At 43.1% G+C, this 17843-nt stretch overlaps 1 protein-coding gene across 1 annotated transcript in view; it reads left to right on the forward strand.

The window, feature by feature from the left end:
- Window positions 1-17843, forward strand: part of clip2 (CAP-GLY domain containing linker protein 2) — a 47914-nt gene that overhangs the window by 19437 nt on the left and 10634 nt on the right. The window contains exons 5-13 of the mRNA XM_080484035.1: window positions 2-170; window positions 3694-3891; window positions 3990-4093; window positions 5379-5439; window positions 10048-10098; window positions 14216-14533; window positions 15515-16072; window positions 16156-16213; window positions 17034-17117. Of these exons, the coding sequence (XP_080340161.1) occupies window positions 2-170; window positions 3694-3891; window positions 3990-4093; window positions 5379-5439; window positions 10048-10098; window positions 14216-14533; window positions 15515-16072; window positions 16156-16213; window positions 17034-17117 (1601 nt within the window). The remainder of the gene's footprint in view (window position 1; window positions 171-3693; window positions 3892-3989; window positions 4094-5378; window positions 5440-10047; window positions 10099-14215; window positions 14534-15514; window positions 16073-16155; window positions 16214-17033; window positions 17118-17843) is intronic.

Consider the following 17843-nt stretch of genomic DNA (forward strand, 5'->3'; position numbering starts at 1 on the left):
ACAAGGTGATCCGTATCGGCTTCCCGTCCACGAGCCCGGCGAAGGCCAAGAAGAGCAAGCGAGTGGCGATGGGCGTGTCGTCGCTCGCCCACAGTCCCAGCAGCTCGTCCATCAGCTCCGTCAGCTCGGTGGCGTCGTCGGTGGGCGGGCGGCCGAGCCGCGCCGGCCTGGTAAGACGCTTGTGTTCACACGCAGCACCGCGGGCCGCTTCAACCAATTCATTGACATTTGGGAGGAAAGAAGTGCTTATTTGCTTTGTGGTGAAGAAGATCGAGACGCTCGGCTCTCTGCAAGCTTAATATGAGGAAACCAAGCCTGCAAAACAGAGCAGGAATAGCTTGTTTGTGCTCCAACTTTGTGTTTCTGCATGTGAAATGTCAGTATAAATTTAGGAGGCGATTGTAAGAGTATAAAAGAAAACAGCGAACCAGGATATAAAAAGCAGAAGTTTCAGTTTCTGAAAGTCTGCAAGAATAAACTCCAAAAAGTTCCAAATGTTCACTTGTTGTGAGGAGAAACAAACATCAGGGAGCTCGGAGCTTTGACCGTTTCCCAGAGCGGCTCCAAGTCTGAAACAATAAGTCGGATCACGTAAGAAATACGGTGAATAAAAATGGAACAAATTGAAGAAGTTACAGAAACAAGCGAAGTGAAAGACGGTGCCTTAAGGACCCGTTTACAACGCTTTCAATTGAAAACGTCATCGTTGGGTTCTTTACGGTTCTCTTATTGATTCTCATTTGGAGACGAGACCTGCAGCACTACCAGCAGGGGGCGTGCTCACGCTGCTGCTACGTTGAGACGACGGAAAACTCAACAATTATTTTAGAGATCTTTTTGACATCATAAAATAAATCCTGGTCTCTGAGGCTTTGAAGGAGGTTTTTGTTCTTGACTTGATCCAAGTCTGTTTCTCTCTACGAGGGTTAATCTGGAATAAGGAGGTTCATGATCACACCTGACAGAACTGCAGAAACATGAATTTATGGAACCAGAACTCCTCCTGTCGTCACGGTGATGAATTAATATTCCAACACAAGAGAAACTCTGCATCAAAACAACTGGATGTAAAATCTAAACTAAAAGAAGAAGATCAGTGAGGAAGTTCAGCCTGAAACGTTTCTTCTGTAATGAAGTGAAACTGAGTGATCAGAGTGTCGTCACTTTATATCACAGATGAATTAATCTGGTATAATCTCACCGAGTCAGCATTAACAAGTCAGGAATGTTCTGGCTTTGGCTGCAGCAGCAGTGTTGCTTTGAGCTGCTGGATGTGTTTTAATTCTTCATATTCTCAGAGAATAACTGCTCCTTCAGTAATCTGGAAACTGCTCTGTAGAGTTTCTCCGTGTGTGTGTGTGTGTGTGTGTGTGTGTGTGTGATTGGTCAGACGCTACAAACTCCGCCTCTTTCATGTGATCGTGCACACCTCGGTCTGGGTTGAACTAGTGAGTTGAAAACCTGCTTGGTAGTAACGGTGATCAGGAACCAGAGAGAGATCCTGGATATGTTGATCAGGGTTCGTAGTCCAGTTCCTCTGGACCGTTTCCCTCTGGTTGCTCGACTCCTTCAGTTCTGCTCATCCTGCCTCTTTGATAGCATCCGACCAAACTTAACTGGAGTAACATCCCGATGTCGGGACTGTAGGTCCTGGTGGTCCTGGTGGTCCTGGTGGTCTGGATCAGTGAGTCTGTGTCTCACCCGTTCTTATCGAACAGCTTGATGTCGTCCACGTAGAGGCGGTGGCTGAATTCAGAATCAGTCTCCATAGCCACGTGACCTTTGATTTGAGGTTAATTATCTCTTTAAATGATAAATATCGCTTTCTAAGCAAAAGGCTGATGACGTTCCCGTCACTTCATCGCTAAAGGATCTGCTGAGACGTGAATAATCTGCACACGATCGAGTCGCTCTGGTGCACCGACGCTGCATTTCGAGTCTTTGAGGAAAGAAATCCTGAGAGATGGTCGGCACCAGAACCTGACGGGATGAAAGTCCGCCGGGCCGTCTCACATCGATTGTAGCTTCTGGTTTCGGGCCCGGTCCCTCACGGAGAAACGCTCCCGTCTCTACTTCACTTGATTGTTGGCTCGGACCGCGACGGAAGACAGACGCTGCTCATTTTCTTAAGTGCTCACAAAGCAGCTGAAGCTCCACAGTTTGCACTGAACTGGAGGAGTTACGTTCAGATCTGGAACATTAAGGAGCTTTATGCTGCATCTTTTAACCTGAGTTAATTAAGGAACTGCAGTGATATAAGATTGTCAAGTAGAAGGCAGTAATACATATTCTTAAATGAAGTTAAGTGGAATTTTGAGGCACTTCTTGACTCATACATACAATTTCCTCCATGTCGTCACTAATCTTACTATAAAAGATTGTGACAGAGGACAGCCGCCATTCATTATTATTATTATTATTATTATTATTATTATTCTTCTTCTTATTATTATTATTATTATTATTATAGAGGTCACAATGCAAAGTACTAATAATGTCAAACAAGATCCTTAAATGAGTCGGAAAAGATAGAAACACTATTAAATAACACAATAGTTAATGAATGCAGTGTTAAGTCATTTAAAATGAGTCCAGTAAATCTCCAGTCATCCCACATTTCACTCTGTTTTTCATCCTTTTCATAAAAACAGATTTTTTTTTTCCAGATGAAAAATGTTCTGTCATGTATAGATTATTAAAAAAGAAAAGGTGCCGTTTGAAAGCTGGACTCTTTTCCAACGTCGCCCTCTAGTGGTCGAATGAAGTGCTGCACCCTTTATTCAATTTTATTGCTGGAGAATCTGGCCCCCGGATGACTTTTAAGAAGTGGGAATGTTGACTAGAACATTTCAATAAAAGTAGGAGGGATTTGAGATATCATTGATTCTGCAGTGAAAACTACTTTATTTCTTTTAAAGTATCACAGACATGCAACCAATCTAATCTCACTGTAATTTCCACCAGCATCTGAACAAATCCTTGAAATTGTACTGAACTGTCAAGTTATTTAGGTTTTATAAAAAGATATGAAATTAAAAATAAACCTTTGCATGACAGTCCCAACTAAAAGTAGACTTTGGGTGAGACGCGTGTCGTTTGAAGCTTCACGGAGCTAAAATAAGACTGTAAAGTTGATCTATATCATAACACATGTTTCCTCGACTGTCGCTCCTCCGAGGCTTTAACAGCAACGGCTCTTTTGTAGCAGAGGGATTTATTCCTTCCACATCTTCACCGAGACACAAAGGAAACATTCATTAAACAGTAAATCTGTGACTGAGCATATGATGAAGGTTTATACAAACCTTGCTGGCTGCAGAAAACCTCATGGAGGAGAGAGGATACGTGAAGAAAACAATTTAGATTATAAACAAAATGGGAAAAAAACGGGTCTTTTACAACAAAACGACAAACTTTTGCCACTTTTTTAAACACATGTGACTTAAAGAAAAACTGCCCTACGCACGAGACATACTGAACATTAGAAATTAAACAGTTTTAACAAAACAAATGGCATAAAACAAGGACAGAAATGACTTTCATGGGAGTTAAATCTCCATTCCTGAAGTGGAGTTCAGCCTGAACACCACGGTGTGTTGACACCGAGTCGCAGATCTGTTGTGTGTGGGTTTTTTTTGTTTTTTGTTTTTATCTCCGTCGCTTCACGACCTCTCGTCTCCGACGACCCCGCAGCTGACGGAGACGTCCTCCCGCTACGCCCGCAAGATCTCGGGCACCACGGCGCTGCAGGAGGCGCTGAAGGAGAAGCAGCAGCACATCGAGCAGCTGCTGGCGGAGCGGGACCTGGAGCGGGCCGAGGTGGCCAAGGCCAACAGCCACATCTGCGAGGTGGAGAAGGAGCTGAGCGTGCTCAAGACGCAGCACATGCAGGTAGGACCTGCAGGACACCGCTTCATCTGTTTGTCTTCTCAAAAGGGCTTGAAGTGTATCAAGTGTTGTGTCCCGGTGGTTCTGCTCCGTGTCCTCAGTACGTGACGGAGAACGAAAGCAGCCTGCAGCAGGTCAAAGGTCAGCTGGCCAGCACTCAGAAGGACAAGCTGGAGCTGGCCAATCAGCTGGAGGAGGAGAAAAGGTAACGGCACGCCTGGAGAGACGATTCGTCTCACCGGAGGAAAACGTTGTGTCAGTGGAGGGTTTCAGATTATAGAGCATCTTCCTCCTAACATCCAGATTATAGAAAATCTTCCTCCACTAACATCCAGATTAAAGAGCATCTCCCTCCTAACATCCAGATTATAGAGCATCTTTCTCCTCTAACATTCAGACTGTAGAGCATCTTCCTCCTAACATCCAGATTATAGAGCATCTTCCTCCTCTAACATTCAGACTGTAGAGCATATTCCTCCTAACATTTAGATTATAGAGCGTCTTCCTCCACTAACATCCAGATTATGTAGCATCTTCCACCTCTAACATCCAGATTATAGAGCATATTCCACCTCTAACAACCAGATTAAAGAGCATCTTCCTCCGCTAACATCCAGATTAAAGAGCATCTTCCTCATCTAAAATCCAGATTATAGAGCATCTTCCTCCACTAACATCCAGATTAAAGAGCATCTTCCTCCTAACATCCAGATTATTGAGCATCGTCCTCCTAACATCCAGAATATAAAGCATCTTCCTCCTCTAACATCCAGATTAAAGAGCATCTTCCTCTAACATCTGGATTATAGATCATCCTCCTTCTCTTAACTTCAGCTATCAGATAACAAGATATTTTCACCTCGATACATCTTGTAATCCCACGTTTGGCCACTAGATGGTGTCGGGAGTCCCACTGCCTTTCTGTCTTCATTCGGTCCAACAAGAAGCAGAAGATTCTGGCCCAAAGAGGAAAAACCAGTGAAGCTGAAGCATCTGGCAACAACTAACAGCTAAAAGTGATTAAATGTCACTACTGCCACCTTGTGTGCAAAAGTGGCATTAAAGAAACCGTAGGTGCTGTAAAATTAAGGTTACATCTTTAGTTAGAACCATAATCTGAGGACCGCGACCGAGTTTCAGCACAGATGCCAGAGCAGATGGATAAGACGTCGTCATAAAGCACATAAATCTCCCTAAATTCTCAATCGGCAGCGTTTATCATCAAAGCATCAATCAAACAAACAAGAGTTTCACATAATATCCATTTACGCTCGCCTGAAGTTTACAATATCACCGGCGAACTTCCCCTCCGGCTCCTCCAGGGAGCATCAATACTCCCGTGACATAAAACCGAGAGATAATCAGCCTCTTACAGCTTCAAACCGACTCGTGGGGAATTAAACTGGAGCCGGATGGGAAACGTTCCCGCCCACCCGCCACGCGCTCACCCGACAGCTCCGCTCACCTCCTCTTCTTTTGTTTGTTTGCAGGAAAGTGGAGGACCTGCAGTTCAGGGTGGAGGAGGAATCCATCACCAAAGGAGACCTGGAGGTATTTACCTGGATTATTTATTCAAGCACGAAAGCGTTGGAGCGCTGAGCGGACTGATCACATTATTTCCCCAAATATTCATCTCATATTGCTTAAAATGCTGATTTGAGGTCCTCGCTTGCTGTTGTTTTGGTTCCTGATTGGATCCATGCTGCCTTCAGTGACGCATCGGTGTCGTTTCACTCGTCATGCAGACCTGGGGAAGTCTTTTACTTTAGATTTTTATCATTTAAATTACTGCGCAGAGTTTTGGTGTTCAAGTCAAAAAATGTCAAAATTTTCAATTCTTAACTTCAGTAGCGTGAAAGTTTCAAGTCAAAAACATTAAAATGTACTTTCTTTAAAATCCAAAAAGGTTCAAATTCACAATTTAAGTAAAAAAAAAAGAAAAAAAGATTAAAATTTAAGTTAAAAACATGATAAAAATAAATAAAAAAATTTAAACCTCAAAATTTTAATCAAAAACAATATTTATGCTAGCACATTTTAATTTTAAAAAAAACCATCAAACTTTAAGTCAAAAATGATAATGGTACATTTTAATTAAAAAAAAAAAAAAATTTAAATAAAAAATTTTCAAAACATAAAAAGTTCAGTAAAAAAAAAAAACAATCTTAAGTTTTTATTGTTTGACTTTAAGCATAGAACATTTTAAAATCAAAAACATTAAAATTTGAACTTTGTAAAGTCCTCTTCTTTAAGTCAAACATTTTAAAATGTACTATTCTTAAAGTAAAGATATTTAAACTTTCTATTCTTAAAGTCAACAGTGAAACTGGGCGTCTCGACTTTGGTCGGGATCCCGCAGGGTCGTGTCCGGGTGCTTGTCAACGGGTTTGTATTATGGGAACATAACTTTAGATTTGGTCCACTGATTAGTTGAAATCTGCTCTTTCTCACCGGCTGGTTGATTTGATCTGATCTGAAAACGTCCGGCACGTCGGATTATTTAATCTGGTTGCTGATCAGCCAAATAGGTTCGAGCAAAGAATTTGTGAATGGCAGCAGCAGCATGAGCTTGACCTTGAGATCTGACCTTAATATGCATTGTTTTTATATTTCCTGAGTAAAAAGGTTCTGATAGAGTCCAGTAATCCCATCAAAAAAAGAAACTAACATTCAAATCATTCACTTATGAAACCACACGTGATGCTGATGTGAAAGGTTTCAGTTGGAGGAATAAAAAGTGTTTGACGTTGATAAACGAGGCAGATGACGGTGAAATATTCCCTTTTTCAAGATGCTGCGCGCGGTAATCTGCATCCAGACGCTGTTGTTCTCCTCCCGTCAGAGCGCGGAAGCTGTTTACACCAGAAAATTGAAAGTCATTGTTACACGACTAAGACGTGCTCGAAGTGTAATTAAAAAGTTATTGAGTGTAATAAGAAAAGTAAACTGTGCCGGCGTGTCGGCGGCGGCTCAGCTCGGTCAGACAGAACGTTAATCCAAACCGCTGCGATCCGCCCCGAGTGGAGAACAAGATCTTTAAACATCATGTTTCTCATGGGGCGGGGGTTGGGGGGGGGGGGGGGCAAACCGTGGGCAAAAGAGCAGATTTTAACTATCTAATGTCGCTTGAGAATATCAGGATGTCCACAGTTAAATTAATGGAATTATCAATGTATGATGTGATTTACCGTATAATTCCACTGAGTGTCGATCGCGTCTGTCAAGAAATATTTCATGCCGAGGAAAGACGACATAAATACATATATAAACTTACTTATATCCTGAAATTGGCCTGGATTTCTACGTTTCTGGGTGAAATTAGCCTCGGTGTGGCGCTCTACGTCTGCTAGCAGCAGCAGCTGGCATACGGTTTACCGTATTTTCCAGATTAGAGGTCACAGTGGTGAATAAGTCACATTTAACAGCTTCCCTGCTTTTCTTCAGTCCCTCACAAGTTTCTCTCTCACTCTGAACTCTTCCCGCTCTCTTTTGTTTTGACTCTAAATTCTGCTCTGGACATTTGCTCCGTCTGTCAAATCCAGCAGTAATGGAGGTCGTTCTGTGGTGTTGTAGGAGCTGATAGTATTTACTGATATACTTTGATATACAATTCACTTCTCGATATACGTCGCATGAGCAGCCAAATAACTAAAATCAGAGGGGCTTCTATTCAGGGACATACGGTAGTTTGCCTGCTTCTTTTTGGTCACGGAAGTCATTGGAATTTAAGTTTTTACTCGAGTTGTGTTTCTTCCCACAACTGGGATTCCGTCACACTCGAGGTTAATCCAATAAAATCAGATTAAAACCAAACTTAAGGGGCCTTTCACGTTGGATAGTCCGGGACTCGGTTCACTTGGGGGTGGGGCAAGAATTTTCACACCTTTTCACGTTCACTTTAGAGACAAAACCATCTGGAAAATGTCTCGCAATTACAACGGCTGTCAGTTTGGGGGCGCCGTCGCCTGACGAAAACACTGACCAGAGAAGAAGTAAAGAAGCAACACGGCTTTAAGTCCCGCCGCTTTAGCCTTGTGGTGGCTAGGCTAGTTAGCACATGGCTAATGGGTAGCCACAGACAACGGCGATATAAAGTCTTCAGACCAGGTATCAATGAAAGTCAATGGGAACTCTGGTCCGCATCAAACAGGGGAATGTGAACGCGGCCTAATTCTCCAGAGCTGCAGTCCACCCAGTTTCGCTTTGTCATGTGAGGGAAAATGTAAGAAACAACAACAAGAAGAGACTTTCAATCGTGGCCACAAATCTCCAGCATGTTATTTGCAGATAACGATTTAAAATTCCCTCTGAGTCAAAATTCCGACCAAATCTTCAGCAGCCTGACCTCATTTGCTCGTCTTTCTTTGCGTTCCTTCCCTCTGATGTGAAACATCACTCGAGTGTCTCCGCTGTTTCTTCTTCCACTCATTAACTTTAATTCAAACTTACTTTCATATTTGTATGCTGATATTCAGACGAGTCGCCGCGGCTCTTTTAAATACAAAAGAGTTTAAGATAGAGAAACTTTTATCTCCGGAGATCCGACGGGACGGTTCCTCTTGATTTTGTTTGAGCAGTTCTGTTTTTAGAGCTCTTCAGAAGCTCCTTCTTCAATTAGTATTGTGTGTATTAAAGGTCGTTTGAAGCCTTTTAACACAATCTTCAACAAACAGATCAGATTTGAAAAGCTGCTGGAGTCCGAGGCTCTTTGCGCAGTGCAGCACGCTGGAGGTTAGCATTTAGCATTCAGACTGAACGCGTTGCTTCATGAAGCCTTCACCACAGTGAAGAGTCCTGCAGTGGCGCCGCTTCATTTGTTGCTCAACTCTTTACCTCGTGCATTTAGCCCACGATTAACCTCGGATGTTTTACTGTAGCATCATTCTGTTGTCATACAGCGACTTCTAGTGGTCGCAGATTATATGAACCTCTATGTTTTATATATATATATAAGTTGCTTATTGATATAACTCATGCCAAACTGTTGAAAAAAAGGTACAACCTATAGTCTGGGAAATATGGTAAAAAAAAAAAAAAAACATCTATGGATTCCCCGAGCCGTTTTAAGCAACTACCGTAGTTCCCAGACTATCCTGTATCTGTCAGAAAATAAACATTAAAACAAATCTATAAGTCACATTTATTGTCCATATCCAGTTGTCAGGGTAGATAATCCAGGTTTAGCCTCATTGATCCAGAACCTTCCGTGAATTTGTTACTCAGTTTTTAGCTTCTTAGTTTTCTTTGTTTGTTTTCTTCAGTCCATCAAGTGTCTCACACATTCTGACCTCTTTCTGTTTCCACTTTAAAATCTGCTGTTGACATTTGTCTTTTGAATGTCGCTTCTTCATATAAATTGCTTTATCAGTCAAACTACAAAAAAGTGTGACTTATACTCTGTAAAATACGGTAATATCGAAACACTTAAGTTGAATGGTGACATGCCAGTTTGATTTAATTAAATTTTTTTCTGATGTAGCCTACATGCTACCTATCTAGGTAAACAAAGCTTCTGCCAATAGTGCTTTTAGCTTCAGACATCTTAGTTGCTCCAAAAATAGACTGTTGAGTATATTTGCAATAGCAATGTAAGTATCGGATCGGGAAAGTATCGGTATCGGCCGATACTCAATTCTGAAAAATCGGATCGGTATCGGGGGCAAAAAAGTGGGATCGGGACATCCCTAGTGATAACTATATCATTTTCAGCGTTTCTGCTGTTTCCATGGAAACCGACATCAATTTGAAAACGTTGCCGTGTAAACGTAAAACGAAAAGGGAAAAATGATGCGTTTTTGCTTAAAATGTTGCCGCGTAAACAGAGCAGCTTTTTAGAGCTTTTATCAGTTCGTGGTTCTAGTTTTGGACAAATATTTTTCAATAACCGTGTTTTTTTTTTTCTTCTTTTGGAGTAATAAAATTTCAAAGTTTTATTTGTGGACCCTAAACTGAAATGGCCTGCGTCCTCTAGGACGGCGTCGCAGGACAACATTTACACTCTATGTTTTGGAGGGAAAGCCTCCGACGTGCTGCGTATGGAAACGACAGGCCGCCGTGTCGTGAATCAAACCCTTTCAATTTCCAGGCTTCAGAGACAACAAAGCTCTTTGAAAACAATAATCCTCTCCCACATGCAGTAAGGTGTGCTTTTGCCAACAGGGAAGATGCTCTCATGGTGCAGCATCCTTGAGGTTGGGGAAGAGAACCAAGGTGAAAAAAACTAAACAAAAAAACAGTGATTTGATCTTGTTTGGACTTTGATCCGCTGCCGAGCTCTCTCCATTCTTCACTTTAAATCAACTTCAGATGCTGTTTAGGACCTTATCCTTTCATCAACGCTCTCTCTCTCTCTCTCTCTCTCTCTCTCTCTCTCTCTCTCTCTCTCTCTCTCTCTCTCTCTCTCTCTCCTCTCTCCCTCCCTCTCTACTCCTTGTGCTGTAATCTGAATGCTATTCAGGCAACCGATATGAATCAGCTTGTCACTCCGAGGTCTTTTTAGTTTGTCTTTTTCTCCCCAGATGGTTGAAATTAACATCTGTGCACTGTGCAGCAGGTCCTCCTGCTTAATCTCCTTCTTATTTTGATTGGATACGTGTGCTTGTGAGGTTTGTCGCGCTTCATTATATTTGCTTGGCTGCTTCTAGATGATCGGGGAATGGCTGCTCCCGCCTCTCGCCGCACACATGTTTGGACAGTGACACTTTGATCCTTCTCACTTCGTTTTTTTCGTGTTGGAAACGAAAGAGTGACTCTGGCGCGTCTTTTAGCAGGACGACGGCTCACGAGTACAACAATTAATGATGAACTTTAATCTGTGAAACACGAAACCAAGCAACTGTCATCATTTTAACCAACAGATGAGGTCACGCGTAATGATCAGGTCTCCTTTTGTCCAGCTTTTTTTTTTTTTTTTGCCTCATTTGCTTTTCCAGCCCGCAAACCTCATTACGTAACCTCGTCGCCAGCGAAAGAAGGCATCTGTTTACGGAGAGAATGCCACAATAAATCCAGCGTGCGCCATCTGCCCTCCACCGAACAGCAGACAGGCGAAGTCTGAACTGTGATTACTGCCTAAAGAGGAAGAGATCAATCACAAGTTACTGGGAATCAAAAAAGAAGTTATAACCACCAATCTAACTAACTAACTAACTAACTAACGCTAATAGTTTTATATTACAACTTAAAGATTTGTTTTATCTGCTGCCCCCAGGTGGCCAAAAAGTGGATTAACTCATTCCCAGTGTTTCTGGCTGTTTTTTATTAAAGGTACAGTATGGATCGCAGTTATTGAAATTCACACCCCGGGGGGTTATAGCAAGATATTTAAATGCATTAAAGTCCATGTATAACACAGCTATACATGATTTACTGATGAAATGTGTGGAAAAGTGTTATACTGACCAAAAATCACACGTTCCATCATTTCTAGATGAAAAACCTTTTAAATTAAACAATATTTGTATTTGTAATACTGTTTTTTTTTTATAAACTATTGGCCACATGTTATTCAGTCTGATTAGGCAAAAAATGTCTATATCTCTGACGAGTTTAAAGTAGTAATGTAAAATATGCTTTGACAAAGTTTTTCATCTTTTCCAGTTTAGTCAGGTGAAGTGACTAGAAAAAGAGACACGTTCCCACTAACAAGTTGAGTCATGCTTCTGTCGTACGATTTCAAAAGTTTTAAATAAATAGAAACAATATGGACATACTCTACCTTTTAAAGACCCTGATAAAATGTTGTCCTTGTTTACACAACGTTTCACGTGAAAAAGCATCATTTTTGCATTTCCGCTTCAGAACGGTTTCACTTTTACAAAGAAATGTTTCAAAACAGCGGAAATGCTGAAAACGATGTCGTTAGCATGTCGGGCCACTAGTGGGTGCTGTTGGCTGTTTTACCAATGAAAACACACGTACGCAGAGAACACAAGCTGCGTTTTCAGAAAGTAGCTTTATCTCCCCGTCTCCACTGAGTAGAAACATTTTCAAAAAGTTGCATTTTCAGTGGCACCGAACGCTGTTGTCGTGTAAATGGACCCACACAATGCTAAGAAAGTTTTACATTTTCAGTTGAAAATGTCGTTTAAAAAGGGCCTTACACACTTCCTGTAAAAATAAAGTAAAAATGGGGCGTGTTCCACATTCAGTTGGCATTTTCAGTAGCAGAGAAGACAGATCTGCAGGGGGCGGGGCTTACTCAACCACACATTTCTACTGGTACAGTTAGGACACGCCCTATTGTACGTTATGAGTCATCTGAAATTTTATATGTTACGGGAGGACAAAAGGAGTTAAATCAATGTAAAAATACTCGGTTGATAATGATTCTTAGTCCAGATCAGAAGGAAAATCAACCCTTTTCCTATAAACACATTAAAACATGTAAAAACTTACCTTTGTTTTAAAGGGGTCTGGTTGTAAATGTGAAAACAGAACCGTCAGTTTCTGCTCATTTTTAATGAGAGCGGTGTTTGCATGTGAAGTTGCGAAAAACAGACAGATTTGGCCACGTCTTTACAAAAAGTACTGAAACTGACTTAAATCAGTGAGAAAAGTTGATGAATTGGTGCAGAAACCAGTTCCTACTATTCATGTTGGTACAGTTAAAACTTGACCTAAATACTAACCGCTACAGTACATAGTTTAGTCGATTTAGTAGATCCAGTTCTGCCATACAGGAAAAATAAACCTCAATCCCAGAATCGAAGCGGGGATTTCTTTCCTGGGTGGCGACGCTGCTCTCCACACTACACCACCTGTATTTGGTCTCGATTGGGTTTTGCTCATTAAGGAGTAAGTGTATGAATTCACTTCTAAATCCCTGCAGCAGCCAGTTTTGTTTATTTTACCTTCACCAACTCTTCAAATACTCTAATCTGATTGGCTAAGCGTTGGACTGTGGTCACCGGCTCGCGGCTCATTTCGTCCGGCTGCCATCTGGTCGGGCTGCTCTGCGTTCGGGGGCTTCTAGAGCTCGTGTCAGCTGGCAGCAGCTCAATCGAACGCTGAAGGTGCAGGCTGGAGGACCAGAAGCACCCGACGGGGGCCTGCAGGGAGCCACCGGGGCAGTTACAGCCTGTTTGCCCCTCGAGGGGGGGTGCAGACGGAAAGCTCTGCCACAAACGGCAGAAAGCAATGTGCAAACTTAGGCGTGTTACATTTCAAATTAAACAGAAGAAAGTCAGCTAAAAGAATATATAGGCCACTTTATAATAACTTTCTTTTTAAAGATTAAAATAGAGAAAATATAACTTCTCATTATGGGTATTTTATTTTAGAGCAGAATACAAAAAAATTCAATTTACAAAGCTTTCCGCTGGAATGATAAAGCGTCTAAATGACAAGTTGCACTAGTTTATTTTAGCGTGCACAAACCCAAAAGCTAGAAAACACTTACGAGTGTGCAGTGTTTTAACTGTTATAAGTAAGTTCTACTCAAACTAGAACTACACTCGGTAGAGCGCAACCCTTCGCCAAACGGACAACGTTTACGGAACGGAGTTAGTATCGCTAGCATGATAGCCATTAGCTCATATCAATGCTAACTAGCTAGGTCAGGTAGCAACAGCACTGTGTGAAACACTGAGCAGGGAGCGTCTCCATGGCAACAGACGCTGATCTCCTTTGACCTCCTCCATGAGGTGCCTCTTCCACCTGCTTTATATGGGACGTTTTTTCACAGTTTTTTTTTTTTTTTTTTTTTTTTTTCGGAAAGTTTTAGCTTTTAACGTTCCAAAATCTAATCGAGTGGTCATCCCTAAAAATTTCATGCAATTCGGGTGAGTAGTTTTTGCAAAAAGTTGGTCAAATATATACATATATACAAATCGATAATTGAATACACGCAGATGAAAACATAACTAACTTTCGTTGGTGAAGATAATAATATGCGACGGCCATGCGTTCCCACCAACCACTTCGACAGAGCCTGTATGTCAACGCCAGATCACGTCAACAGCCTTACAGTCCACAGTACGCACAGCGCAGCAAGTCACCTCTGTTTACACCGATACTGGTATCGATATCTGTACATCCCAAACTCTAATATCATTTTCTATTCAAGAAGGAGCCAAGCTGTCACTGTCCACGTCTTCAATAAACTTTATATCCTGTTCGTTCACTGGAATGCTTCTTCAATCAGACTCCTCTCTGACTTTCTCTTATTCTCGGGCCTCGTTTTCTGCTGCTCATGACTCTCTCCTCCTCTGGAGTTACATCAGGCTGTTGCAGAGTCTCAACCTGATGCAGTCGCGCTGACGTTCCTTTGAAAGAGTCCGACAGAACTTTGTAAAGCAGCGAGGGGCGTCTGTGTTTCTCTCATCAGCAAACCACGGTGGAGGAGCAGAGTCGCATCGTGCAGCTGGAGAAGGAGCTGGCCCTCCGGAGAGAGGAGATCCAAGACCTCCGGGCCCGGCTCCCCGACGCCGGCTCGCGGGAGACCGACCAGAGCCGCCTGGACGCCGGCGTCCCGCTGGAGAGCGGCGAGCTCAAAGAGAAGTACGAGGCGGCCTTGGCAGCCGGCCAGCGGGAGGTGGAGGCGCTGAAGGCGGCGGCGGATAAACAGAACCAGGAGATCAGCGACTTGAAGCAGAAAGTCCAGCTGGCCACCAAGGAGAACATGGACATGATGGACGGCTGGAAGGTAGGGGGCGGCGGTGGGTCTGTTCAAAGAGCGGCTGGGGGCGGCGGTGTCGCAGCGCTTCACTCAGGCAGGGACGTTTGTAGTCTGCAGTTCAAATGACGCTCGGCCACACGCTGCAATTCCTCCAGAAAGTTCCACCGAGCTGCTTTTTGCTTCTCTGCTGCTCCAAGGTCAGAACTGAACCGACGTTATGCCGGCACAAAAAGAGAGGACGCCGTTAACTAATTAACAAACAGCACCGGAGGAATTGTGTTTAGTCGGCAAACAAGATGTTCCACTTTAGAAGGGTTTTTGCTTTTATTTGCTCCTCGCCACTTTTTTATCAATCTGATTGACTTATTGAGAAATCTGATGATCCTGTTTACAGGATTGAAATGATCAGATTGAAATGTAGTCCGATCAAATCAACGGCTCAATCCCATGATGCTTTGCGCTGTGACGTTACGCAGATGATCCCACGTTTAGCTTCAGTATTGAAGATAAATCTGTTAGTTCAGAGTCTGATCAAGAAAAGACGATTTTATGTTTATGAGCAGCGCCGTTGTCCAAATACACCTTTAGCACAAGTTTTCCCGATACATAACGGACACAAGCAGGAAGGATTACGTGATCGGAACGAGTCTGGACTCACAAGAATGATAATGACTTCACGGGAAGGATTTTCATTCTTATCCATTTACCGTATTCTCTGGACTAAGTTGTATTTTTCTAGAAATGAATGAATAAGACGTATCTTATAGTGACATCTAGTGGTCCTCCATAGTATGCTCCGATATATTTGGATAGATACTGTAACTCTTCCAAACCCAGAAAAGAAGCGCCACTTATCCACTGTGGTATGTTTATGTTGTCTGCTGCATCGACACGTCGTGAATTGAAAGGAACTTTCTCAGGTGCAAAAGGGAAAAGTCGCCTATTGGATTGAACTGAAATGACGACAGAATAATAATCTGGCACTCCTGACCTTCTGTTCCTCTGCAGGCCAGATTCGACACTTTGGTCAGTGACCACCAGCGATCCCTGGAGGAGCTGAAGGCGTCGTTGAGCGGCGCCGGCGCCGCCTCGGGGTGCCCGGAGCAGGACGCCCAGGAGCTGCGAGCGGCCCTAGAGAGCCTGAAGATGGAGCACCAGCTGGAGGTGGAGAACCTGAAGGCCAAGCACAAGATCGAAGCCGCCATCGTGACCAAGGAGCGCGAAGACCTCTGTACCCGCCTCCAGGAGGCCAGAGAGGGCGGCCAGGGGTGGAGGTCCGAGGCGGAGGCGAAGAGCGGCCGGCACGCCCAGGAGGAGGCGCTGCAGCGGGCGGAGAAGAGGCTGGCCGAGGCGGAGAAGCTCCAGGCGGAGAAGGACAAGAGCCTGGAGGAGCTGCGAGGGCGGCTGGAGCTGTCGGAGAAGAAGATGACGGACTACCAGGCTCTGCAGGAGGCGCAGGCGGAGAGCCGGGAGGAGATCCAGAAGCTGGAGGAGAAACTGAGGGTGACCGCAAACCAGCTGCAGGCCATCCAGGCAGACCGCTACACGTCGCAGCACGACGCCAACGTGAGTAGAAACCATCCGGAAATAATCCCCGCTGCGCTGTCAGCCTTCGTCTGAAGCTCGACTCACACTTTGTGCTTTTCCAGGTGATCGAAGACAATGACATCTCAGACGAGAAGATGAAACTAAAACAGAACATCGAAGGTACCACCGCCTGTTTTAATACGTTCACGTCAAACTCACTCACACGCTGCCGATGCTTTCGGCTCGGTCACACGACAACGTGTTCAAGGGAAAACGGGAAATTTTCTTTGTGTTTCATTGACCCGTTTCCACGACAACGGTACTCAAAGCTAATGAAAACGTTTTGAAAATGGCACCCAAGGTCAATCATCTGAAAGCGCTCCGTCTCCCTGGAAACGGAGGGAAATGCAACTTTTGGAAAAACCCGTCTCTGGGAAATGCAACTTTTTGAAAACGCTCCATCGCCATGGAAACAGAGGGAAGCACATGCTTTTGAAAATGCTGTCTCCATGGAAACAGAGGAAAATTCAACTTTTTGAAAATGCTGTTTATAACGTATCGTTCTTTGCTGCATCTGTGTGTGATTTCATTACAGAAACAACCAACAGCACCCACTAGTGGCCCAACATGATAACTACAATATTTTCCGGACTATAAGTTGCACAGAGTATACGTCGCATCCCTCAAAAAATGCGTTATGAAGAGGAAAAATACCTATATAAGTCACACATAATGAAAAGTCGCAGGGCCAGCCAAACTATGAAAAAAAAGTGTGACTTATAGTCTGGATAATATGGTACATCGTTTCAGCGTCTCTGCCATTTCCATGGAAACGGACGTCATTTTCAAAAAGTTGCTGTGTAAATGCAAACTTTCCAGAAACAAAGAACGCAAAACGATGCATTTTCATGTGAAACGCTGTGGTGGAGATGTGGCCTCAGTGATGGATGATTCTTACACTTCAACAAAATCCTGAAAGACATTTTTGTTCTTCCTTCAGAAACGATGGAGAAGTTGTTGAAAAGGGAAAAAGAAGTCTCGACTCTCACGTCCCAGGTTGAAGCCCTCAAATCGCAGATGGGAGGTAAGCGTCTTTCTCACTCTGCTTTGTCCAGCTCTGATGACGGGACGTCCCAAATTACCCGGCATTTCTTCTTGAATTGTGAACTTTTAAAAGGAACATTTAAAGAGAATTAAAACCTCGGTTTGATATTTTTGCTGCGGCGTTTGAACGGTGTCTGTGAGCGTTGCGTCGTTTCTTCCTCCCGGTCACGTCGAGTGCACCGCTCGAGGAATAATCGTGATCGTCCTCCGCGTTTCTGTCTTTGATCAGAAATCTGGATTTTCTTTAGAAATCTTTCCGCACATCAAAAGGAGCCGCGTGTTGTTCAGATAATCACATTGACACGCTTTGAAGAGCGGATTGTGAATAATTCAAGAGCAGAAGAACAATGGGAAAAAAAAAATACCTGCATCACTTTGTTTTATAGGAATATTTCAAGAAATGTGCAATTTCTATGACTTTTAATGCAAATTATTGGTTGAAACTAATTAGTACAAAATCAGAAGTCGACATTTCGTGATTTTATTAGGGAAATTTATAAAAAAAAAATGTATTTATCTTATATTGAACTTATGATATTGATCCAACGATGAACTGACAGTTTCTAAGTGTTGTCAATACCAAACCAAATGTAATTGTATGTATTTGTGATGATCTTTATAGAAGCTTCTGGCTCATTTACATTGTGATGCGTTCAAGGTCTTTCACGTTTTGAGCTGCTTTCTCAACGTGCTGCAGTAACTAGCT

Source organism: Lipophrys pholis (assembly GCF_963383615.2).
Source record: "Lipophrys pholis genome assembly, chromosome: 16".
Lineage (NCBI taxonomy): Eukaryota > Metazoa > Chordata > Actinopteri > Blenniiformes > Blenniidae > Lipophrys > Lipophrys pholis.